The 26,525-nt window shown below is 47.2% G+C and overlaps 1 protein-coding gene across 3 annotated transcripts in view; it reads left to right on the forward strand.

Annotated features, from left to right (window-relative positions):
* Positions 1 to 402: 402 nt before the first annotated feature.
* Positions 403 to 26,525, forward strand: part of JPH3 (junctophilin 3) — a 126,200-nt gene continuing 100,077 nt past the window's right edge. For 2 of the 3 annotated variants that reach the window (XR_012154539.2, XM_073308146.2), the window contains exon 1: positions 410 to 1,659. Coding sequence is in view for 2 of the 3 variants with exons in the window: in XM_073308146.2 (XP_073164247.1) it covers positions 1,278 to 1,659 (382 nt within the window). In the remaining variant the exon portion in view is untranslated. Of the gene's footprint in view, positions 1,660 to 26,525 lie in introns of all 3 variants that reach the window. The other variant, XM_073308147.2, reaches the window with a different exon arrangement.

Consider the following 26,525-nt stretch of genomic DNA (forward strand, 5'->3'; position numbering starts at 1 on the left):
AGGGTCCAGAAGCACAGACTAGCCAGCAATTAAATATGGGGAGAGGGGTAGGTGAGGAATGGAGAGGCAGCAATAAATAAAGGAGACAAGGCAGAGGGTTTGTTTTTCCTCTAGGTACTGGGCTGGCAGATTCCAGCCTGCCATTAATCATCACCCCGCCGCAGGCTAACCCCGCAGCCTGTTTTGTCTGAGATAAGCCCGCTGTGCCCAAGGAGGTAGTGGGTTAAGCATCTGGTGGGAGAGCTCTCTTCTGGGAGTCTCCACATTACGCAGTTCCTGTCTCTTTAAATCCGGGCTGAGCATGGAATCGAGAGCAGCCCGCCTAGGAGCTGTTCTCCTTAATAAGCAAGATTTATAACCACTGGGAAGACGGGAAGAAGGGGACCGAAGGGAGAGCGGGGGAAGCAAGGCGACCCCTCTTCCCCCCCCCCCGCTCCCCCCCCAGACTGGAGATACAAAAACAAGAGACACCCCCCCCTCCCTCCAGATCCTTCTCCCCCCACCCCATCCTTCCCACTGCTGAAAGCATCTTTGCACCAAGATGCGGGACTTATTGCAAAAGCCGAGCGGAGGCCGGGCGGAGTGAGGCTTGCAGGGGGAAGGAATCAGAGCAGCTCCCGTTGTTTCCTAGGGTGAGGAGAGAGAGCGCGCGCGTGTGTGTGAAGCGCGCGTGTGTGTGTGTGTGTGTGAGCGCGAGCGCGAGGCGGGGAGACACAGACACTGCATTGCTGCTGAGCCACGAGCCTCCACTATGCTGCCGCCGCTTCTGCCGGGGCTGGGGCGCGCGAGTCAGCATCAGCAGCGGGCAGCCCCCGGTGGAGGTCACAGGCGTGGGGCTGAGACCCTGGGTGTCTTCTGATTTGAGAGGGATTCTTTAAAAAAAAAAAAAAAATTGTTGGCAGTTCGTCTCCCCCTCCCCATCCCCCCCCCACACTTTCTTCTCCCCCTCCCCCGTTATTTCCCTTTCCTGGGCTCTGCCTTGGATGATTTTTAGGTGGAGTCGTTTGCACCAAAACCCTTCAGCTGCTGCTGCTCTTGCTGCTATTTCCCCCCACGCCCTCTCCCTCCCCCTTTTTTTTTTTGGTGTGATACTGTTTCCACAGCAGGAGAAGAAGGGACTGATCCTGAGGATCCTCCTAGAGGATGAATAACCCCAAGACATTGACTGAAGCAGCACGCTGGACCTGGTGCACCATTCAGATTTGATGAAATAATTCAGGTTTTTTTGCCATTTTCTTTTTTCACCTTCTGGGGGCTTTGCAAACCGAATTACATGCATGTCCAGTGGGGGAAGGTTTAATTTTGACGATGGAGGCTCCTACTGTGGAGGCTGGGAGGACGGAAAGGCTCACGGCCACGGAATCTGTACCGGCCCGAAGGGTCAAGGCGAGTATACCGGCTCCTGGAGTCACGGCTTTGAGGTGCTGGGGGTCTACACCTGGCCCAGTGGCAACACTTACCAGGGCACCTGGGCACAGGGCAAGCGCCATGGCATCGGTGTGGAGAGCAAGGGGAAGTGGGTGTACAAAGGAGAGTGGACTCATGGATTTAAGGGACGGTACGGGGTCCGTGAATGCACTAGCAATGGGGCCAAATATGAAGGCACCTGGAGCAATGGATTACAGGACGGCTACGGGACAGAGACCTACTCGGATGGAGGTAGGTGATGTGTTAGTATCTTCTGAGCTGGCTCAAGCCGTGATAAAAGGAAATAAGAGGTTAGAAGAAATCTCCCCTGCCTCCCCCATAAGAGGGACCCTTTGCCTGGGCTGAACTCTCAGAGTTTGCAGCCTGCTAGTTGGGAGCAAGTGATGATCATACCAGTTTCCTACAGGGTACAGGAAAACCAACCCAGCATGGCATTATCCCAGCGTTTGCCACAAGCTGCCTCATATGTTCAATGGGGCTCTAAGCTTTTTCTCCCTACTTAGATGACCAGAGCTTTTCAGAGGAGGGTATGGGAGCAAGAGGGAGAAAGATCTAATGCGGGAAAGCAGGAGGCAGCGTAGCCAAGTTGAAAGGAGATAGGCCAAGTTGGATTCAGAGTCATTACTGCACCACCATAACCTGTAGGATCTCCACCAAGCCTGCAAAGCAGCCATGGATAGAATGGACATTGCACTGCTGCGAGATCTTGTACAGATATTTGAAACTCTAGCTATAAGAAACAGATGGCAAATGCTCTCAGCAAGCGTCAGATCTTTACATCCATGTATCGCCTTCCTGTCCCCTCCAAATGCAAACCTACACTTGATAATACTGGGCAAGATAATTTCATTCAAACAGGGTTCTTATGCTCCTATTTCACTACAGCTTAATGCATTTTGTACGGGCTCAGAGGGATAGAAAGAGCTCTTCTCTCAGCATGGCTTAATAAAATGTTGAGGGGAAATGTGGATTAAATAAAAACAAGAAAACTCAGTGAGGGTGATCAAAAATTGTCAGACTAACAGGCTTTAAAGCCGAACAGCTGTATTTCTGCTGCAAGTGGCTGTATCATTCCATCTAATCTAAACTGCCACCATAAGAATAATCAGGCCTATCTGCTAGAAGCCAATGGAATTAACAAGGCTGGCCTGTTGTTTTTGTTGGGTGTGTGTCTATCAAAACTGGGCTTTCCAATGGTGTTCTTTTCCAGAACTCTCAGACTGAGATAGGTCTATAAACATTGCAATTTTGTGTCTTCCTGGAAGCTGGGAAAAAGCTCTTCTTGCAAGATATGTCTCTGGAAAACACAGCTCACTGCTTTATGATAAGATAAGAAGGCAACATTAAATGTTACCTGAAACAGCTTTTAGTTTTTCCAAAAAGAAACAGAATGATCCATTTAAAAAAGTAATAATTTTGCACTGCTAGGGTTTTCCCCAAAAGAAAATACAATTGCAGCCTTCTGCTTCACATAGCTGGGAAAGAATCAGGAGCCCATTTTAAATCTGTTTTGTTTGTGTTGTGAAGCAATCTTTAAATACTGATAATCTTCTGTGCAGAGGTAATCTAGGTTTGGAAATGATTTTTTTCTTATGCACTTGAAATGCTAGGACAGGATCTGGACAGCTTCGGTATGCACCTGACCACAGTACTGCCTTTCTATGCCCCTCGTGACATCTAGGCCCTGATAAACAATATTTTCAGTAGAGACAGACTGAAGTCAGGCTGTAAAAGTCTCAAACTACATGGCTCTGCGAACTGCATGTCACCAGACTGGCCGAGCATGCATGCATGCAGAATACGCAGTCACCAGCAATGCATGCCCGTGACTAGTTGCAGCGGAACAGTTCTTTGAGAAGTAAGGGCACCAGAGCCAAATTGGGGGCAGACTAGGAGCAATTCTTAGTTCTCAAGAACCTGCCGGAAACAAAGCTTTCATCCCCATCTAGTCTGTGCTTGGGATTTAAAAAAAAAGTGTCTTATTTTAGGAAGGGTTAAGAAAATTGCTAGGTTAAAAAGAAGGATGGCATCTGTAGCAAAATTATTTCAAGTATAAGGGTAGGGAAAAGGATGTGATAGATAACTACATAAAGTGGTACCTATGGTTAGGCCTGCAATTACCAAGAAAAACTACAAAGCACAAAATGTATACTCCAGTGAACTGGTTGTACTCTTTTCAAAGCACAGCTCCTCATAACATCTCATTCTGATGCTCACCTTGGGACAACTGAACCCAATAGAAATCGCACTTAGGTGAACTCTGCTCCAGCATCCCTGGGTACCAAGAAGCCATGGTCCCTTCCTGAATGGATGTCGCCACTTTGTCTGGGCAAAAAGGCCAGATCTGGCATCTCCCGGCTTCCTGGCGCTAAATCTAAATGATCACCATGCATTTGGATAATTGGGTCCAGATGTGTGCAGTCATTATATTGAAAGAATAATTGTCTGGCTATCATAAGAAAGAGGCAGCTATTGGAAATTATGTGCATCTCATTAATCTAGCCAAATTATTAGTTTAGTCACTTTCTGGTGCATTGCAATCATTGTCCCATCATCTGTTGCTTGCCACCAATACTAAACTTCAGTCCCTTGCATTGTATGGTAAATCAACTGGTGCTAAATGAGGGATCACCAAATGGGTAGCAGGGATTGGAAAACAGGATGCTAGTGAATGAGGGGTTTTGACTCAAAATTTTACTTCTTCAACAGTAGATAGAAAAGCAGCAAAGAATCAGCAAAAGTCTCACAGCTACAGCGATCCCTGCCAATGCTGACTTTGGGAAGCCGTATTTTGCATGGAATAATGCACAAACGTATTGTGCATTTTGCTTGGATTTAGGATATGGCATGCAAAGAATTCAGTTTTGTTTCCACCAGTCACTCTTCCTGTCCTGCTCACAGACATGTGTGTCTTCCCCCTGCCCAACACACACATTGTTCTCACACCTGTCTCTCACACACATCCCCCGTATGCAGATCGCAGACTCTCACACCTCCCACAGACACACTCATCACCAGGCACATGCTCAGTCTTGCCATACATACCCACATAGTCCCTCAGCCCCATACAGATGCTCACAGTCTCCCTGACACATCCACTCAGACCACATAATTATGTCCCACAAACAAAGAACCACATGCATGTAACATGCACCCACCATGAGCATTGCAAACACACCCTTCCCCATATCACACTGACATTTACACACACACACACACACACCCCTGCTGCATACAGATACACTCACTTCCATGCACAGTCCCATAGATATAACTCCCACACAAACCATATTTTGCAAAGATATCACACCCCAACTCCTCTGACTCAAAACCCTTCCTGCCCTCTAGCCCAGACTCCTACTTATGCCCATTCATAAACAGGCTTCAAATGAATGATTTACTGTTTGCTTTATGTCGAATTCTGATACTGGGCCTGATTTACCACTGGGTTACTCCAGTTTTACACCAGTGTCACTTCACTGGAGTTATACTACCATACAACTGGATTAATGGAGATGTGAATCAGATCTGCTGTTTACGGAGCTACCGACCAGAAATCTTTTGAAGGCATAGGCCCTGATTCATCAAGGAACATTACTGTAGGCACAACTTGAAGCAAGTGAATTGTTCCATTGAGTTCTTTACTGAATTGAAACCTCAGTACAGCTTGGTTAAAATGTGAAACAATTTCCCGCAAGTTGAACTGGGGAGGGGAGCAGGGGGGAGGAAGAGAAATTATAAAAAAGAACCAAACCACAAATCAAGTAGAAAATAAAGTACAGAAATCCTTTAAAAACAAACACACACCAACTAGCAGGAAAAGCTTTGTATTTTGAAGCAGATTCTTTCTTAGTTGCTAAAACAATGGTTACTAAGAGGTGGGGTTAGGGAAATTAAGCAAATATCAAATTTAATGTTGCTAATCTCAGGCCTAAAAATGGCTGCTAAAAAAATAGCCTTAAAAGCTATTTTCTTTCCTACCCATCTCGATTTTAGCTACTTTATATTTGGAAATTGAGGCAGCGTTGGGTAAAGAATACCAAGAAACAGCACCCTCTTAAAATAGCTAAGTGATACAGTAGTGATTAGGCCTGACTGACGTTCACAATTTGAATTACCCTCGCCAAACCTCAAGGGGAAAAAACCCACAGCTCAATCAATCTAGTCTCTGAAGACTGGCTTGTCTCTCTTCAGGACCTTGGAGAGAGACAGTAGCACTGTGCTGAATGGGCATGTCTCACCAAGCCCATGCTGAGAATATCTACTCCTCCATTCTTAGCAGGACACTTACAAAAGGGTCCGTGTAGCTCTTCCAGGTCTCTCTTTAACAAACCCCATACAAGCCAACAACCTGGGGGTGAATAGTTTGCATAAATCAAGTGAACATTCTTTTAACTCCAGAGAACGTGCTCCATCATAAACGCTGTGTAGGATGCTTCATGCAATAAGAAATGTTTCTCAGTGTATTCTCTCTCCATTTGTTATCATACCACAAACACTAGGGCAGGATAAATGACCAAAAGAAGACCAAAGGCTAACTGCAAGAATGCTTATGTGCCATACGTAGGTGATTTTAGCAGGATTTATATGGGAGTCTGGTATTTGAAGTCTCGGGGCAAACATCTGAGGTTGTTTGGGCCCCAATAATTTGTATGTCTTATAAACCACTTACATCCACACAGCCATCCCAAACCAAAAGGATTATCCTCAATATCAGTCTTCCAAAGTTCTCCTTGTCCACATGCCTGGGGTGAATAATTTATTTGATGGGTAAGTGCAATATCATTTGTATTTTCACTAAGCACGGGTGAGCAATTTGATTTTGTGCCTGGACTAGCAAATTTTCATGACTGTTTTGGAAGACTGCCATAGAGGTCTAGAGTGCTTTGCAACCAGTAAGAAAAAAGATGGAGGTGTCGGAAACTGTCCTGGGTATGCTCAGGCCTAGGAGGCGAGGGTGGGGTTGGTGCAAGGCTGGAGCAGGACTAAGGTTTGGGGAGTCTGTTGCCACTATCAGGCAGGAATGAGTTCCAAGCCCCAGAGTGGTGTTGAGCAGACTGAGCAGCTGATCCTCCTGTGAGGCTTCAATACCTGGTCTGGGCGTCACAAGACCAGTTCCTGGCTTTTGGATTGGCTGGAGCCTAGCACAGGAGTGACTCATCACCACCCAAGGGGCAGATTGGTTCAGTGGATGGGAGATGAGGCTTGGAGTCAGGAGGCTTGGATTCAATACTTGACTCTGCCATGTTTAGCCTGGCTTAAGACCCTTAACATCTCCATGACTCAGTTTCCTCATCTATGAAATGGAGATAGTGATACTTATAATGCTGCTTTTGTCGAATGCTCGGAGATCTACAAACAAAACGTTTTAAGTGTTGTTATAATACAAAATACCTACCCCCCACCCCCAAAAGCCAGAGAATGAAATTAAGTCCTTGCCCTGTAAATCCTATGAACTAAAGGTGTAAATGGGTGGGTGCAGTAGAGATGGAACAGGAATGTTGGGTGGAGGGCCCACATTTACCTTGTATGTCTACAAATTTAGGGCCAATTTCTGCTCTCAGTTACGTCCATTCAAACCCTCCTGAAGTTAATGCAACAGAGAAGAGGATGTGACCCATTTTCCTTAATGTAGAGGCAATCTGTTTTAAACTAACGCTGCATATTGTCATTAAGGGTGCTTGCAGAATCTAGTGTCTGTGTTGTATTGCTATTTGCATTGATGTTTTTCCACAGGTTTTCTTAATGCTGCAAGGAGCCAACCACCCACAAGGACAAATTTACATGAGAGCTGTTCATATCCTGGATGGCAGAAGTGCCATGGAAGTGTCAGCTCTCAAGTTATTTTGTTCCCATAAATGGCTTGTTGTAGCATTTTAAAAAGTCAGTGGGAAACAAACACAAATACTGAGTGTTCTTTAAATATTCAGGTTCCTACAGAATCCAAAGGCGAAGACCTAATTGCTGCTAATAAGCTGATTTTAAAATAATTATTGTTAATTTCATTACAATAATAGCTTTATTTATAAAGCACCCAGCTGCCTAGAAGTTTACTGGGTATGGTTCATGCTTAAAATACAAGAATGATAAGAAGTGAACAATAATTAAAACAGAACAGAAAAATGATCAAAATACTAAATGACACACATAACATGTTACTTCATTCAAAGCACAGAGAGGTACTCAAGTAATAGGAGTCTGGCCCAGGTAATAACAAACAAACACAGGAATTTGCAGACAGGATCAGACTAGTCCAGTGTCCTGTCTCTGACAAGGAGTAACCCCAGATGCGTCAGAGGAAGGTTTAAGAATCCTGCATTAGGCAGACGTGGGATAATTTGCCCCACACAGAGACCAGAATGAGACCTAACAGTCAGAGACAAACTTGGGGCCTGAAGCACACTGTTTAATATTGCTTCCAAAATCTGTCATTGTTAATTGTTTAACTCTGGGTATTGTAGATATCCACAGAAGTATCCAATCCCTTTTTGAATATTTATTATTAATGATTATTATTATAGCAGAGACTGAAGCTTTTATTCAGAAGATCTCAAAGTCAGAGAGTCAGAGTTCAAGGCTGGAAGGAACCAGCAGATCATCTGGTCTGATCTCCTGTATAGCACAGGCCACCACCCACACACTAAACCCAGCATCTGAAACTAGACCCAAGTATTACAGCCCAAAGGAAACTAGACTATAGTGTGCCATAGGCAGAGAATGGGCAGGACAGAGGCACGCGAGACACATACAACAGCAGGGAAATGATGAAGTGAGATATACCTAGATAATCCTGGCAAGTAACCTGCACCACATGCTGCAGAGGAAGGCAAAAATCAAACTCATGCTCACTGCCAATCTGATGTGGGGGAAATTCCTTTCCGACCCCACATATGGTGATTGGTTAGACTCTGTATGTGTGCAAGAACCAACCAGCCAAGCACCCGAGAGAAAGAATGCACAGTGCCACCTCACAATCCAATGACCTGTCTCTGGCCATGGCCATCCCTGATGCTTCAGTGGAAGGAGATTAAAAAAAATTATGGCAACACCGCAAGACATGTGGGGTGGAGGAAACCCTTGCTGACCCCTGCAGGAGCTCGGCTGGAACCCTGCAGCATGACCATTTAGAAACACAAGACAAAGTGCTTTACCAAGGTTGGGAAATATTATTTCCATTTTACAAGGGGTGGTGGAAACAAAGTCACAAATAGATGAGGAGTGAATTGCCTAAGGTCACAGAGACCCCAGACTATAGCGGGACTAGTCACGTTTCAGTGGTCCAGGATTGGAGCCATAATGAGCTAGTGTCAGAGTCAAGACTGTAGCATAAAACTAGAAGGCAGGTTTCTTGTGCTAAAAGTACTAGCCAGACCACCTCCCTGTCTGCAATATCAGGGCCAAGGAGTGCTGCCATCTCATACAGCATCACAGCTATTAGAGACAGAAAAAGACCTATTAGATCATTGAGTCTGCTCTTGCAAGGGCAGGAGACAGTCCCCTGACACAGACTGTATCAGATGTTAAATTGATGCTGCACTTGCTCTCCGCCAAAACTCAGAAGAAGCAAGGAGGAGATTACAGGCATTTTAGAGAAGCTGGTACTCTCCTTTCCATGCTGCTTCCAAGTATTTCTTGCCAATTTCATTCAGGGGGTTTTAGATTTTAAACACTAAAGTCCATTATTAACTGAGCAGCTCAGCTGAGCTTCGTCTAAAAGGACCAGATATGTTTACCTTAGGGCACATTTTCCCGCAGAATGTCAGGCCTGATCCTGCCTCATTTAAGTCAGTGGGAGCTTTGCCATTGTCCTCTAAGGGCCCAGCCCTGCTCCGATTGTAAATATATATCATTAGCGGGGCTTCGTGGCTCCTTTTTTAGGGGAGGCTTTTCACAAGGATAGAAGAGATCTGGAAACGGAACTCATCTCTTACTCCTAGAGGTTATCCCTTCAAACCAGGGTCAAAGCACATGAGCACAGGGTGTTCTGCAGAAGCAGGATGTTGCTTAAGCTACCACACCCAGCGCTGTACCCAGAGAGACATTCAGCGTCCAGGGCTGTCATCTGGCACCTCCTGCCAGCACCAAAACTCACGCAAAAAATAATCTATCATAGGAACAACTGAAATGGGAAGATTGGAACATCCTTAAAAACAGCCTTGCCATCACTTGTTTATTGTGACTCTTGGGATCTTTGGTGTTTTTCCTCAAAGCCCCAACTTCTGGAATCAGGTGATTCTGTGAGATTCTCAGCTTCATTTGTTTTTTTTTCTAAAGTAAGTTTGTAGAGAAATACTTGAAAAGGTGGCCATTAAAGGCTCAGAAACCAACTAAAAAGAACCCAATATGTATTATTTTTAAAAATGGTATGGTTTTTAATTCAAATCTCATGATTTGGCAGGGGTGGGGAGGAAGAAAGCAAGCAGGAACCCATCTCATGATTTTTGAATGTTTGGGATTAGCATTCATGATAAACATTTATGTTCTGCTTTACCCTTGACATGACTGAAGAAAAATATCAGAATGGTGTAAACACCAGGGAGGCAGAGGAATTATTCAGGATTGGACAATGGAATAATGGGAGGAAACTAAGAAAGAGGAAATGGTAACTGACTACTGGCGGAAAATAATACTTTCTGATACTGAGATATATTAATGTGTAGAATTATTATTAGTTAATTGAATGTTGACATGCTTGGAATTGTACAAACCACAAAAATAAGGAGATGGAGCCTGCTCCGCAGCTGACTCCAATGGTGTCATGCAAATTTACACCAGCTAAGGGTCTGGCTCAGTCTGGAAGAGCTTACAGCGTAACAACGAGATGTAGATAACATGAGACACAGACATTATGTGTTTATAGTGTCCATGCTGTGCTGGAGAGGGTATTACACTGAGGTGGGCTAGTGTGTACAAGAACTGGGGGTCTCTGTAGGTGGAATTGAATGGGGAGTGAGGGGTTTGATGCACTGGAATGAGAAAGTCAGTCCATGCCTGCAGGACAGCGTAAAAGAGATTACGATGATGGAGAGGGATTCATAGATCCCAAGGCCAGAAGGGACCACTGTGATCATCAACTCCAACCTCCTGCATAGCACAGGCCAGAGACCGGCCCCCCAAATCATTCCCAGAGCAGAGCTTTATGAAAAACATCCACTCTTGATTTAAGAATTGCCAGCGATGGAAAATCCATCAAGACCTTTCATAAATTGTTCCAGTGTTCATTTACTCACTGCCTGCTAAAAAAATTGTGTGTCATTTCCAGTCTGAAAATGTCTAGTTTCAACTTCCAGCCACTGGATCCAGCAAGAATAAGCAGGAAGTTTTGAGGCTGGAAGTGGTGGAAGCTCCTGTCTCTTGGTTTATTTAAAGCTGGACCAAACTAAGCCCTAGCAAATGTGGACACAGACAACGGCCCTGGGCACTGGCAAGGAGATAGACCAAGCGGGTTATTTTCATCCCCAGAGTCTAGAATTTTATTACTGTGCTTTCTCTTCCCAGCTACTCTCTTTTTCAGCCCTGGGCAGTAGGCATAAATCAGGAGGTAGAAGGCCCAGATCCTGCAAAGGCATAAGGATGTGCTTAGCTTTAAAACAGGAGTAGCCCCAGTCAGTTAAGCATGTTCTTAAGTCTTCAGGATTGCCATCCCCCAAGTTAAAAACAACAAATTCCTCCTCCAAAACGTCATGGGATTGGCCCCAAAATAAGGAGTTTAAAAAAAGGGGGGATTGTGGGGTTTGGTGTGTCTTTTGATTGAACTCCCCTGCCCCACCCGCACGTGGAGTGGTGTGCCAATTGGTGTCGCCAGTGCAACCCCAATTGCACTGTGTGAGTCTGACCCTCGCTGCAGAATCTCGTGGCTGCCTGAGGGTGCAGAGCTCCCAGCTTCTCCCCAAACGTCTCATTAATTAATTGCCGCCCCCATCACCACACATCCCTGCCCTTTCTCCAGCCCCAGCCATTCATTATTCAGCCTCTACATCTGTTCTAGCCCTTCCCTCAGGTGCCCCGCTGCAATTCCCAGGATTCTTAACCCCACTCCCCCTTCCTAGGCCTGGTAAGGGCAGGAAGCAGACGGACCCATTGTTCACAGCGGGGCAAAGGGAAGTAGAGCTGCTGCGTTCTTTCTGCTCCCTCCTTCCTTGCCCCCCAAAAATCCTCGCAGCTCCTGAGGGGAGAGGGAAGAGCTCTGCCTGTCTTCTGATTGGCTGCTCTTTCCCAGGAGGTGAGCAGGTGGGGATGGCAGCCAATTGTTCCCCCTTACCCCCAAGCAATGCTGAAATTAGTGGGAGGACTGGCACTTCTGGCCCTAATGCAGTGGTCCCCAAACTTTTCAGGGTTGGACCCCCACCCTTGCCCTATTCATGCCACCCCCTCCCCGAACTGGGGCCAGGTACAGGGCTGCAGCTTGGAGGAAGGGGAGACAGGGGTAAGGGGGCTGAGACCATGGCCAGGGCCAGAAGCCAAGCTAGGTGGCACCCCCTCTCCATCCCTGTGGGGGTTGGCCCAGGTCCAAGCTGCACCCCTCCAAATGGTCCTCCTCACCCCCTAGGGGGAGGCATGCCCCACCGTTTGGGGACCTCTGCTATACTGGTGTAAAGCACCTTTATTTTGATATATCTGCAGCCGTACTAAGGGGGAGTGTGCCCGTATAGTTAAAGCGGTACCACTTTTGCATTTAGACAAGCCCTTAGCAACATGAGACTTTACTACAATGAGCTGCTGTGAAAGCTTTGCTGCAAAGTGTGGCAAGATCACAGAGTTTTGAGGAAGATTATAGGGTTGGAGGATTAGCAGAGTGAGAATTAGCCAGATTCGACTGTATTTTGTGAGAGAAGCATATTAGAAATATTAAGGAGGCTGAATGTATTTTAATGCAGTTAGCATCTTACATGCTAAAGCCCAATATGTTCCTCCCCCCGCATCATGCAGAGAGGTCCATGAGGGTTCACCTGCATAGCTCTGATTGTAGGGCTGTTGCTTTGCTTTGTTAGGAAGCCTGGATTGAAGCATGCATGTGAGCTCCCTCCAGAGCAGTCAGTCTGTTCCTGGGGACAGTTATGGGTCTTATTTCTGCAAGCTACCTAACTCGCTCAATTCCCACTAGCTTCACATGGAGTTAGCACAACTGAGCAGTCCAGTGCTGTCAACCCTAAGCATTCAACAATCATTGCAAACCCCGGTCAGGCCCCCAGAATTGTGAGATTGGCTTTAAAATCATGATAGTTCCCCTCTCCCCATAAATAGGCTTGATTTGCCTTTAGGGGGATCATTTTCCTCCACCTTTGCTCTGCAAATAGAGGGCTAGAGATTTCCCTTTATAAAATGAAAGCTGAGATTCTCACGACTCCAGGAACTGAGACTTTAAGAAACGCAGCAACTCACTAGAACTAGCAACCACAATTTTTTTTAAAGTTATTCTCCTCTAAACACTGGCTGGAAAAGGAAGTTACGAATGAAACACACACAAGATTCATGGGGGAGGATGGGATATAGATACAGGGTTAGTGGGGTGGGCAGAAAGGCTAAGAATGTATTTGTATTTTACAGTACATGGTGGGGAGCAAATTGAGTTTTTGCCTCTCAAAGCATGTAGCCTAAATGCCTTAGAAGCCATTGTCAGGAATGCTCTAAAATGTATACATTAGTTTGCAGGGATTCCTCCGTTACAGATGTGAGCCTAGCTAAATGTGTGTGTCATTTTCTGGTTTGACTTCTGCCAAATATTCCTGGGGGGAATATACCCAACCTGGTTAGCCCACATGGATAGTGGCTTAATACCATGATGTGTTGGGAAATCTCTTCCCAACTGTGGCCATATTTAGTAAAATCTAGTCATGGTCTGAACATATATAATCAAAGGAAGGGCTGGGAGGAGGTTAGTCTGCAGCTGGCTCCATGTCTACTTGGCATTGCATACACTGTACTGTCACTGAACCTCATCCAGTGCCTCAAGCATCACTTGCGGCTCTTCCTAGACCTCTATGTGACTCCAGTGATAGGTTTAGATCACCATTTTAGGTGGAGCTCTGCAGCCCTCCTTAGCTGCCCGTGTGTTGTTAGCCATGGGCAGTTCAGAAGCATCCCCTTAGTCCTCTGTTGCAGCTACTGGGCTGTTTATTGCAGGTCAGGTTCTCCACTGGTAGAATTTCTAGTGCAGCTTCAGGCACTGGAGTGACTGCTCCCTAGGTGGATCTATGAGCAGAAAGATCAAAGATCTTTGTGTCAAATCAGCAGTTGTCATTGGTGCAGATATTGGGCGGAAGGTACAAGCAATTGACTGGTGTCATTTTCTCACTTTTTAGAGTGGAGCAAAGCTCCCTGTGCCCTGACACAGGGAAACTCTTCTTGGGTTAAAGTGACAGTGGTGGGACCACAAGGGGAAGGGTGCCCCTAGGGACAAACAGCAGCTTAAACACACAAGCCAAATACAGCCCCCCCCCACACACACACACACACAAAGATGAATGGGGCATCACACTATTTGAGCCACAGTCCAAATAAGGTGGCCACTTGATGCTTTCTGCTTCTGGCACACACACACGTGTATATGTGCACATCCATCCATGGATGAGTAATTACATGTATGTGTGTATGACTATGAAGACAATTAAAAACTATCCAAAATAGACAACATTTCAAAATGCTTCCCATCTCTGTTCACCTGTCCATCAACACTGGTCCTGCAACTCAGAATCCCGTTGCCATTTTTGTATTTAATAAACACTGGTACTCTGTCTAAAAACAGAATACCTCTGCCCAGCCATGGGGGAGGCTGCTACATGACCACCCCAGTTTGGGGTGCCCCTTGCAATCTTGGGAAAAGTCGGCATTTACTTTTTCCAAAGAAAATGGGTCTAAACTTCAGAAGGGCCAGGCACCCACAGCTCCCAGTCCAGCACCTTGACAATCAGGCCCCGTCATCTTAGTGCAGTGCCCAACGCCCGCATCAGCTGGCACCTTGGTCAGCAGCGTTAGCAGAGACTGGACCCGATGGGTGGATGTGGTGACTGAACTACCCCTTTTGCCTGTAGGGTGATCACTGAGTCAGCGCCGAGACATGGTGGCTGAGGACGTGGAGCAAGGAACCATCATTCTGTCACTGCTTGTGATGTCCTTGTTCTCTAGGGCTGTCTGGGAGTTGACTCACTGCTGATGCACCCCCTCAGGGCTGGAAATGGCCAGCTTTCCCTTGCTAGCATCCTCAGCTGACCGGCTTCTGCCCTGCAATACTCTGCTTGTGACTTGCCTTTCTAGCCAGGTCACATTCAGTTCCCGCCACTTCTGGAGCAAACAAAGAGCCCAATGAAGTAAATTCAAGCAAACTTAACTCTTCCCCCCTACTCTGACTCACTCCTCCTGGGCTCTGCAGGGTGGTTGTTCTGCTGTTGTGCAGAGGGATGCCTCCCAGGGCTTTCTTCCTGGCAGCCCAGCGCCAAACTCAACAGTTCTCTCTCCCCTTGTGTCAGCATGGTTCCACACCACGTGAGGGGACCCAGGCCCTCCTTCTCTGGGCTCCAGTCCAGGGACCCTGTGGCAGGCAGCTAAGGTCTGCTTCCTCATATGCTTTGCTGCTTCCCTGGACTTCCTCCTAGCTTGGCCTTCCTTCAGGCCTTTACCAACAACCCCTCCCTGAGCTTCCGGTACCTCTGCCCCCTCTAGGCTTTTTTTCCACTCTAGTCTCCTGAGAGAACTACAAGAGTTTTTCCCTTTCCCAGTTGACTTTTCCTCTGAGCTTCCTCCCTTTATGGTCACCACCCAGCACCTCCCTGGCCTGAGCTTCATCTTCATTTGGGCCTGGCCCACCCTCCAGGTGCAACCAGGAGCACTCCTTCCTCTATCTCCAGTTAACTCTTTCATTACACACCCTGTCACAAGCTCCTTTTTAAAAAGAAGGTCTCACCACCTGCTTGCAAGCACATTGGGAATCTCAGGGCCTGGTTTCCCTCTCCCTGGCACTGCTTTTGGCCTGGAGAAGTTCTATCACCTTCCTGATTCGTGCCTCCATGAGTAAGAGAAGAATCAGCCCAAGCGTTTCCCACCAGTGATGAACAGAGGCATCTCTTGGGATGTTTGAATTGTATATTAAAATGGAGATGATGCTCATGAAAGCTGTTGGGCTGGCAGCATGGGAGAGCAGGGGCCTGTATGTAGCCACAGCCTGGGTAGCATCCATGCAACCTCAGCCCCACTGCCAGCTGCTCTAGAAGAGCCACTTGCAAGGGCGAGGGGAATGCAATCTCCATGGCTCAGTCACTCCTTGGCCCCTCTGCTGAGACTGCCAATATGGAGACCAATTAATGCCAGTTATAAATAGTGAGGTGGGTTCTGTGACAAGGACACCAGCACCTGAGCTGAGACCCCCCCCCCGCCCCCATCTCACATAAGTCACCCAACCATCAGCAAGTAATGTTTTCTGTTTACTGTCAGCCTGAGCTGAATTTGAACTAATGAATGAGGGGGAAAAGGCTCTGGGTCCTGAAACTGGGCCATGCAGTCTCCTTTTGCCTCTCACACTTCAGTTTCCTTGGGACATATTTTCTGAGATGCTAAATATGCTTTTTAAACAACTGCATGAATATTACCATAGATACAGCTCCCCAGGCCTCTCTGATACTGAATTGCTGGCAAGTGATATCTGTACAACACGCTTTCTTGTGTCATAATTCAGAAGATCTCTTAGAAGAAGATATGGCAGAGAGATCTGCCCAATTATTGTCGTTAGACTCCTTTAATTAGTATACTACAGACTCTACAGATAAGAGAGAAGGTGAACTCACCAGCAGGATTAATAATGAAATAAACTAACAATTTGCAAGGTACAATTCATTCCATCTGGTTTTGCAATGTGGAGAGGCAGTTTGGGCCCTTCAGACCTAATTGCAAAGCCCCCCTGAGTGCTATAGTGAGGTGTCCACATTTTGGATTGCTGCCTTGGTCTGATATTGTCCTCATACCATGCAAATCTGGACATGCTTCAAATAGCACATGGAACAACAAAGAAACTGAGTTTTTGAAGCCTGCCACTCACAACCTCTGCAAAGGGCCAGGTACCTATATCCATCTGTCTTATCTATTTTAGGCAACCTGAAAAACAGCCAGAATTGTAGTACCTTGCACAGACATAGCCTTGCTAACCTGGCATGCACGGTGACAGTGTAGGCCTTCCCTGCACCCCACCATGGCCTGGGGTGGCACTACAGCACCCTGCCTCAGTTTCCCCTGGTCTCAGAGCCACTTAAGAATTCCACACAGTCCAAAAGCTATGTGACAAAATTCCCAGGCTGGGGGTTCTACTCTAATACATTCCCCCCCCCCAAAAAAAAACCTTAAAAATCTTCCCCCCCAACCCACTTTCAGTCAGACCCAGTTCCTCCTACCTCAGGATCTGTTCTTCTCCATCAGCTCTCCTTTCCAAGAAACACCACAGTTCTTCTCCCCTGGGCTGTACAAATCCCCATAACACCCTTCCCCTAGAAGGGGAACTTTCACCCCATTCTCAGGCTGGGCCCAACCTCTCCTCCCTAACCAACTATCTCTTCCTGCTCTCGGATAACTGGGGAACAAGCCAGGCCTGCTCTCTCACTGCACCAGTTCCTGGCTGTCCCTTCTTTCCTGCAGCTCTTTATGAGGGAACACCTGGCCCCCTTCTCAGCTTTATCTAAATAGTGAACAGGGCTGGCTGGCCCCAGGTCCTTAAAGGGGCAGGCCACCCTATTACATGCACTAAAAAACAACTGGCACTTAACTGGGGGCTATTTTTATTTATTTCTTCAACTCAATTTTTGTAACATAGGGAAGGAATATTTTTCTAAATGCATGATTCTTTTGACCTGACAGTGTCAGAATAACAACACTTAGCACTCGGGTGCCACTCTGCAGCCATACACTTCAAAGCACTTTATGAAGGTATCTATCTCCATTTTAGAGATCTGGAGACTGGCAGAGCTAGGCTAAGGACCTTTGAGGGCAAGTGCTAGGTCCACAAACCAATCAGTGTGTTTTATTCCTATCTGAGTGTTTCAGACACGATCCCTAGAAGGTGAGGAACATGCTGGCCTCAAACCAGGACAAGCACTTATATGCTTAAAGTTAAGCATGCATGTAAGTAGTCCCATGTGCTTAAAGTACAGCATGCACTTAAGTGCTCTACTCACTGGATCAAGGCCAAAGAGCTCAGCAACTTGCAAGCTTTTAGAGATGTTTGATGAGCCCGTTCCATAGAAGGAAAAATTTGATGGAAGAACGGTTCAGCCATTCAAAAAACCCCTGATCTCTTTTGTCCGTCTGATGGTGTAGACAGGAAATGCCAGATTTTATAGTCAAATAAATGACACTGCATTTGGTGAATGAAATCCACAAGAATTGTGTATGCTGAGGGATAGAAAGGCTGGTTCTAAACTTTTGATTGGGTATAATAGATGAGCAATGCTAGTGTATCAATTTAATGTGCCAGACCTGGCATTTTGCTCTTATACTCTCTATGATACAGAACCTTCTGGGCGCTGTTTATTGATTTGAAACTCAGGCTCACTGGGATATCCTCCAGGGAGCAAGAACTTGTTTTTGCGAGTTTCCCAGGGGATGCCATTCATACCATCTTACTCCAGTACCAAAACAAACAATAGAAAGCAGGCCACTCAACCTGAAGTAGCAGACAGCACACTGAACAGTCATCGCAGCATTGCATGTCACGTGGCTATAGTTTCTTTCATGTGCCGAGTATGGTATCGGTTATTATAAATAAATCTGACACGTCTCTTCAGCGGGGGGAGGGGAGGGATATGCATTTTTTTTTGAATAGTTGAACCTCTTTTCCAAAATGTTCTCCGTCTCTTGTTTTCCAGTTGATAAAATGAGCCTAGAGTACATCTCTTTACACTCATTTACAGGAATTAAATCAATTGAATAACTTTTTAAACTGTGCCGCAGATTTTTGAAATTGTACAGGTGATATGGAGCTTGTCATTTACACATGTAGTTCCTATCGATGTGTGCACAGCCATGGGAATGCTTTTGGCTAGTTAGCTATTCAACTTCCCCTGCACCTTCCCTGTATGTTGTCTACTTATATGCTAAGCTCTTGGGGTAGGCACCTTAGGCCACAATTTTAAAGGTATGGGCATTTAGCTGCTTTCAAAAATCCCACTAGGCACCTAACTGCATCTTTAGGTACCTAAATACCTTTGAAAATCTGGCCCCTTGTCTTCATATCTGCCTGTAAACTGCTTAGTGCATAGTGGGCATTATACCAATAATTAGTGCCCCATTTGGAACCTGGCCAGGGCTTTTAACTTCCCTTCACTTACTAAGTTGTGATGGGATCTTCCATAACTACATGTAGTCTAGACCTCAGGTTTTAAGTCTCACCTGAAAGGTAGTACAGCACCTCTTAGCACCAAGCTGGGGCACTGGTGCAAGACTGGTTCTGGGAGAAAGACACCACCACTAAGTCACCATTACCACTTCCCATAGTTTGGAGTCTTTGGAGGTCAAAGGAGTACAATCTCTAGGTAGCAGGGCTGAAGGAGGGGCATTTGAGAAGGTTGCTTCTCCCATCCACTCAAGTGGAAGGAGGAATGTATGGTTCGGATAAGTGGGACGGAAGGGCAGGGATTGTTTCTGAAATGAGAGGCACGAGGACAGAAAGCAGGTGCCCTTTATTTCCCTGCTGTCACACTGCCCTGGGATAAGCTGTAAAAATACCTTTCCTAAAGCCAGATCTACCCTACAGATTTATATCAGTATAACAATGTCGCTCGTGAGTGTGAAAAATTCACACCCCTAAGTGACACAGTTATACTGACCTAACCCCGTAGTGCAGACAGCGCTATGTCCATGGGACAGCGTCTCCCGTCAACACAGCTACAGCCTCTCCGGAATGTGGATTAACTATGCCGATGAAAGAAGCTCTCCCATCGACACAAGAGCACCTTCACTTGAGCACTAAGTAAAACAAAACGAATAGAACATCATAATTCTTATTAAGTCCGTAACACTCCAGATCTTTCAAGCACTTTGGAAAGGGGAAGATTGATTAGCTCCTAACACCTGTATGAATTGCTCAGGTATTCACAATATTATCCCTGCTTTTCAGATGGGAAAGTTGGGGCACAGAGAGATTGTTCACCCATGACTGGCACAAGGCAGCAGAATAATTATAATAATGCCTAACTCTTCATCAGGAGATCTCATCACTTTAAAAAGGAGGTCAGTATTGGTCCCTTTCCGGTGCCTCAGTTTCCCTAGCTGTAAAATGGGGGTAAGTGACTTGTCCAAGGTCACCCAGCTGGCCAGCGGCAGAACTGGGAATGGAACCCAGATCTCTAGTGTTGCAATCTAGTGCTCTGTTCACTAGGTCACACTGCCTCCCCAAGGATTAGTGCTCTAGAGCCCAGGTTTACGCTCACTTCTGTAACCAGCTCTGTGCAAGGTGACCCCTGCACACATGGGGATCTGCTGGCAGGATCATCACCTAGAGATCCATTCTGATCCCTGCTTTCAGAACCGTGCTCAATGGACGCGACACTTCGGGGGTCAGATTGGACCCCAGCTGTTCCCTTGGGTGGTTCAGTTCCAAAGCAACCAACTCTGCCTTTCATACACTTGTTCCCAGCTCCTCACAAGGGGGTGCTGGGAGTGTTTGTAGCAGCAAACACATAAGATGCTGTGGCAGAGGAATGAGACAAAAACTATTCACCAGCCTTCAGCCCACCAGACATCTCTGCCCATTAGTGTCACAATGAGCCCCACCATGTTATCGCACTCGATACAGCTAGCACTTAACTTCTGGCTTCACCCAGGGTCAAACCCATCAGCTGGGCTGAACTTGCTGCTAGACCCCCACCAGCACCCAACTGATTTATTACTGCCATCAACAGCTATGTCAGGGGTAAATCCTCTGCCCCTGCCCAGCTCTAGGCCTGCATTCAGGAGTGTCCGGTGGTGCTGGAGGTAAAAGAATCCTCCCCCTTCACCAGCAGGCAGTATGAAGCCATTCTGTGGCCACTATGGCAGTATGCAGAATACATCATCAGTATCTTCCCCATCAAGGATGTGGGGCTCACCCCCCCCGGAAACACTTGTTGCTCTCCCTCTCTTGGCCATTTTGAATAATCGTGTAACTGGGGTCAACTGCCTCCCATGCAACCCCTCACAGCCTAGGGTCATGCTACAGGCTGTCTGCCTCAGTCTCCCCACTTGGACTGTTCAAATAAAATGTCCCTTCAGACCTTTTCTTGGTCAACAATACCCCTCTTTGAGGACTAGGGTTATTAATATAAAATGAACAGCAAATGAAACTCAACATCCCAAAACAAGTCCATCCCTAAGTCCACACAACACAAGATTTCTCTTCCTCCTCTCAGACCTTCCTGCCCAGGGTCTCTGCAATCCCTCTTTTAGCTGGACAGGGTCTTTCCCAGGCATCCTCGCCTGGTCTCAGGGTCTTCCTTACAGGAGCCTTTCCAAACTCTGCTATGGATTCCAGAGCTTCTCCTCCTACCGCACGGCAGCTTTTCATAGGAGGATCACCTGAGCCCTTTCAGGTGTGGTGCATTCTGTAATCAGGGTTGGCTAGCTCGAGCTCATAGGAGACAAGCCACTCTGTTACAAATCTTATATGACATCCATCACCCTACTATGTAAGGTTCTCTGAAAAGTATGAAGTGGGTACAAAGCGATAGCTTCTCTCTTGCTTCCCCCCCACACACCCCAACGAGCAGGGCCTGCAGTTTGGCATGTTATTTATTTAGTGTTTGCTGTTCTGACAGGTAGACCAGCTCAGGGAAGAGGGTTTTGCATTTTGCTTGGAAGGTGATGGGCCAAGTGCATTGAAATCTTTCAAAATTTTGATGAAAGGCGGGGAAAATAGTGAATGGAATTTTTTATGACAATAGTTTTTGTCCTTTTTCCAATCTAGCTCTAGTGTGGGAGTTGTGGCCTCACAAATCTCTCTTCCAGGGGTGAGTTCCCGATTAGCAGGTCAGGTCAGGTGCCAGGAAAGAGCTGAATAATGAGGCCCAGCGATGTTACCTTTGCGACTTTCCAATTCTCCGGCATGTGGAACCTTTTATCCTAGAACTTCAACCAAAAATCACCTGTCAGACTCCACTCATTTCTTCCCTCTTAGCTGCCTGCAAAGAGACACTGTCCATTCAAATTTGGATTTGTGTGAAAAGATTTTACAAAACCTAAAGACCAATAGAAATGTTTCTAGAGTTAAAAAAAAAACAAAAAACAAACCCCAACAACTCTGGAACCAGTTGTGAAATAAATAAAACCTTCCCCTAAGGGTTTGGCAACCCAAACAACCAAAGACTATAAACAACAATGAAACTGACCTCATCGACTGTAACAGCCGAAGCTGAGAGAATAGAGCACAAAGGGAGGGAAGTCATTTGACTTTTTACGATTCTCCCCATTGCTGTTTTTGTTAATAATGTGGGAAGAGCTTTTGTTCACAGTGTGTGACTACTAAGGGTTTGCTCCCAGGTTTCACTAGATTAAAATTTTTTGCCTGACTCTGGAGCAGATCCCAAAGTGACAGTGCCTCTTTAACCTTTGGCAAAGGCTGTTATCTGGCCTTTGCCTTGGGAGCAGCTGATCTCTGTTATTTCCTGTATCTTCGATGCACACCGTCTAATTCTTTCCTTCCCAGAGCAGGAATTAGGATCTCTGCTGCGGGCAGTTCACCATCCTTCCCCTCCTTGATAAAAAGAAAAGCAAAAGAATCAGCCATTTTCTTCTCTCCCCCCACCCTGTTGGCCCACAATCTTTTCTTTTTTTACTTCTGGTGAGTCAGTTTCCTCTCTTGCACTCCATCTGGTACGGATGCAGCTGAAGATTTTGCTATCGTCAGGAGGAATATTCTCAGCAATCCATCTTTCAGCATGTCAATTTTTTCCCCCACCTCCAATTATCTTTCCAAATTATTTTGGTTCATGTATGTGTGTGCGCGCATGTGAGATCTCCTTGTTGGCTAGTTTGTGATTCTCAGAAGCCTGTCGCTTGTTGACACAGGAACAGAGATTGCACAAGCCAGGATTACTCAGATGTCAGAGGGAAAGAGTTAGAGGGGACTGCAGAAAAGGGATATAAGGTTATGATGGTCTAGTGGGAAAAAAATGACCCCTTCCTCCATTTTGATGCTATTAGCCAGGGTGATGTTCACCCCAGTGCAGAGACCCCGCACCAACTTTCTGACACTCCAGTCATGTCAAGAAGCAGAGCACTGGGAGGGGCAGCAACCAAGAAGTGGAATGCAAAAGCTTTTACATACACTCTCTCTCTCTCTCCTGGAAAACCAGCATGTGTGAAATTAGAATCAGGCCCGCTTAGTTATTCATTCTGGCCCTGCGTCTGCTCCCCCTGAAGTGAATGGCAAAAGTCCCATTGACTCCCATGGCTCTTTTCACAAGGGCGGTGGTTGGGATTCCAAGGCTTGGATTCCCAACTTTCACCTTCTTTCCTTGCATTTGTTCTTTCAGCAACTGCCATCAAGCATTAGCCCCAACCACATGGCCCTGGTGTCCATGTCCACGGCAGCCTGTGGGATGCTGCTGACCGCATAATGGACGCTGCATTTTCCTAAATGCACTCACACCATTACTCTCATGCCGTTCATGCTTCGGGTAGCACTTTGCGTTGATTGATTACGCAGAAAGTGCTACACAGCAAATGGCTGTTGCTCTAGTTGTATTATCAAAGTAAGTACTGGACTTTTGACAAAAAATATAGCAAGAAAGCATTTCCTTTCAGCATTCTAGCCCACAGGGCTGGCTCATAGTTGCTCCATTGCTCTTTTGCATTGGATATGCCAGTGCAAAGAGACCACAAAGCAGCCACCTGCAAATGAATAATTCTTGGCACAAGAGCATGTCTGTGGGAACCACAGTGCTGGCAGAGCAACCCCAGAGCAACCCTTCTAGCAGGAGACCCCCGTGCAAGGGAGGGCAGCTGGAGCATTCTTACTCTCCGGTTATTCTGTGCCATTGGCATGTCCGATAGCCTGCTAGCAGTGTTGGTTCGGAACTGTTTCCCTTACTGCCCTGGGTTGTAATCATGTCAGTTCTCATGAAATATGAGCAGGATTAGGCTAGGTCAATGAAAGACCATCACAAATTACCTGGGAGCTGCAGGAAGAGTTGCCAGTAATTCAGTGGGTGGTGGTTTATCCTTTATCAATATTGAGCCATTATCTCAGCATGGCAATAGGGGGCCCTACAGGGCCCTGAAATAATCCCATGGCACATTTTGCAATAGTGGGGTAAAGGGATCATCCCAGGTGTCCTGCCTTTATTCCAGTCTTGGGTAATGACAGCACGTTCAACATACCTAAAATTCCCCATGCAGTTTCATTTGGATATAGGATCCTCAGTCCTGCTGACTTCAAAAGATCAAAAATGAGGAGCTGGACCCCCCAAAATCATAAGGTTTTTTTTTTTTTAAAGACCATGTTGTGTTTTTTGGTCCCTGTCCATCCCCAGCGCAAGAGACAAGTGTATGAGACAATCCGTGTTTCCCACTCTCCCAGATTTATTGAATAAGGCGATTCTGGCCCCAGCGGACGGAGCTCTCACCCTCATGTCTGCCAGTCCCCTGCCCAACTATTAATTCTGCTCCTCCTTTACCCCCACATCCATCAGTTCAACTCCCCCACCAATTCAGCTCCCCCAATCCCCATCCCATTAATTCTGCCCCCATCAGTTCAGCCCCCTACCTCCCCTCTGCTCCTCCTGTGGCTCTCCACCCCCCTTTCCAGGCTGGGGGGGCAGCAGGGTCCCCCCACCCCCTCCAGGCTCAGGGGGGCAGCTCCAAGGGTTCTTCATCTCCCTCTGCCCCTTCCCAGGCCAGGAGCTGCAGGGAGGGAGAGGGGAGGAGCAGAGGGACTGTCCTGACCCCCTTGCCCACAGGAGGGCAGAGGGGAGGATGGGGCAGACCCATGCTAAGCTGTTGGGCTCTTTACTTCCCCCTCCCCTCCTGGTGGCTATGGGGAGGGAGAGGGAGAGCGAGCTCTGCCTACAGCAGCTCCAATTGGCCTTTCTGCCCCAGAAGGCAGGCACATTGGGTGGGCAGCATGGACCCAAATTCTCTAGAGGGCCGGAGCATCTTGCATTATTGAGAGACTGGGTCCAGCCCCGGCCCAAATCCCGCTGGCTTCTTCTCCACTTCCCGCCCTAATCTGTTGGGCAGCATTGTTGTGCGCTGTCAGATGGAGGGCATGTTCCACCCTAGAGGGGACTGCATGGCAGCAGGAATGATCTGGCATCTTATACATAGGGTGTAGAAGCCCTGACTCACTGATGACGCTCTCGCTCAGTGCTGGGCGTGGCATAGCAGTTTTTTCCTCTGTTCATGCCCAGATGTTGGAATGTTTAGCTGTTCTAAAAGGCTTAGAATCTGAACAAAGAAATGAATGTTCATTTAGAGGGGCAGCTCAGCTCCCCCAAAACACACGCCAGGCCTCAGTTGATTTCTTTGCTCTTTTTCATTAGTGCCATTACGCGTTCCCACCCACCAGGCTGATTGAGATGCTGGCAGCTGTGCTTTCTAGCCAATCCCCAGTAGCAAAATCCAGCGTGTCTGTGTCCGACGGGAAAGGAAACAACCATGGAACAATATACATTTAAGCTACCCTCCGGGGGAAGGGTGATATGGCTTGTGTTTTACTCTCTGTTGCACCAGGAATGGCGTGACAGAAGGAAACCGCTGGGTGGGAAACCTGGCCTTGTGTCTTCCCATTCTCTTCGGCAGTGTTTCCCAAACTATGGCCGCCGCTTGTTCAGGGAAAGCCCCTGGTGGGCCAGGCCAGTTTGTTTACCTGCCGCGTCCACAGGTTCGGCCGATCGCGGCTCCCACTGGCCGCGGTTCGCTGTTCCAGGCCAATGGGGGCTGCAGGAAGGGCAGCCAGCACGTCCCTCGGCCTGCACGGCTTCCCGCAGCCCCCATTGGCCGGGCACAGCGAACCGCGGCCAGTGGGAGCTGTAATCAGCCGAACCTGCGGACGCGGCAGGTAAACAAACCGGCCCGGCCCACCAGGGGCTTTCCCTGCACAAGCAGCGGCCCTAGTTTGGGACACACTGGTCTCGGGGTTTGGTTAAAAAAGCCGAACCAAACCTGCTAAGGAGCAGAGAACAATTGTTCCTGGCCACATGCAGTTCTGAAAATGGGTTTTAAGGCCACACATTGGCTAGGTCATCTCTGGCAAAAGAGGCTGCAGTCTCACTGTGTCCTTCACGTTGATAAAGAAATACACAGACAATTGCTTCTGCTATAACTTGGGGCAACCAATTTGCTCCCTGAGGGCCCTCAGAGATTTGCTCTGTCTCTCCCTGATAGTTTTTCATTCTGCTCTTCTGTGCAGCCTCTGGTTTTCAGGAAAGACCTGGATTTTTTTTATTATTATCTGGCTTAATCCAATTTTTCAGCTGGGGATTGACTGAGATACAGAGAGGTCAAGTGACTTGTGTGGGGTTGGAAACTGAGTCAAGTGACTCAGATGGGAGGGGGAGAGTTCAGAACTTGAGCAGAGAAGCCTACAGCTTGTGTAGCTGTGCTAGGCAGTGCCTTATTCCTCCGTCCCCCCTCTCTGCACTGACAGTGTGTATCCCCTCCTCTGCACCTGCTCCTGCAGTTGAGAATGTAGGAAGGAAGCAAAGATGGGTCTAGTCCGGTACCCGGGAGCAGGCAGCCTGGAATGCGGAGAAATTAGGATCTCATTTTGCTCTCAATCCTGCTTCTAGGAGGAAGCAGGGACCAAAGGCTATGTGGCTGGGTTATGGTCCTTAGGGTTGAAAGAAGGGAGTTTGAGGCTTGGGGAAGAGGGCTTGGGGAGAGTTGAATCCTTTTTCCTTAGGGTGTTCCCTGATCATGTTCCCCAAAGTTTTCTCTCACAGGGACAAGCCCAGGGAGGAATTCACTGGCAAGACAGCTATGCAGGAGAGAGAGCGACTGCATGGTACCCGTTCAGCTGTAACTATGAACAGAATTGACATTAGGCTTCTTGGATATACCACTGATACTGAAGTAAGGAGCATTCCTTGATAGCAAGGATGTTCCGGAGGCAGTGTGGTCCTGTGGACGCGGCCAAGGGCTAGCAG

This window comes from Lepidochelys kempii, chromosome 12, assembly GCF_965140285.1.
Source record: "Lepidochelys kempii isolate rLepKem1 chromosome 12, rLepKem1.hap1, whole genome shotgun sequence".
Taxonomy (NCBI): Eukaryota; Metazoa; Chordata; order Testudines; family Cheloniidae; genus Lepidochelys; species Lepidochelys kempii.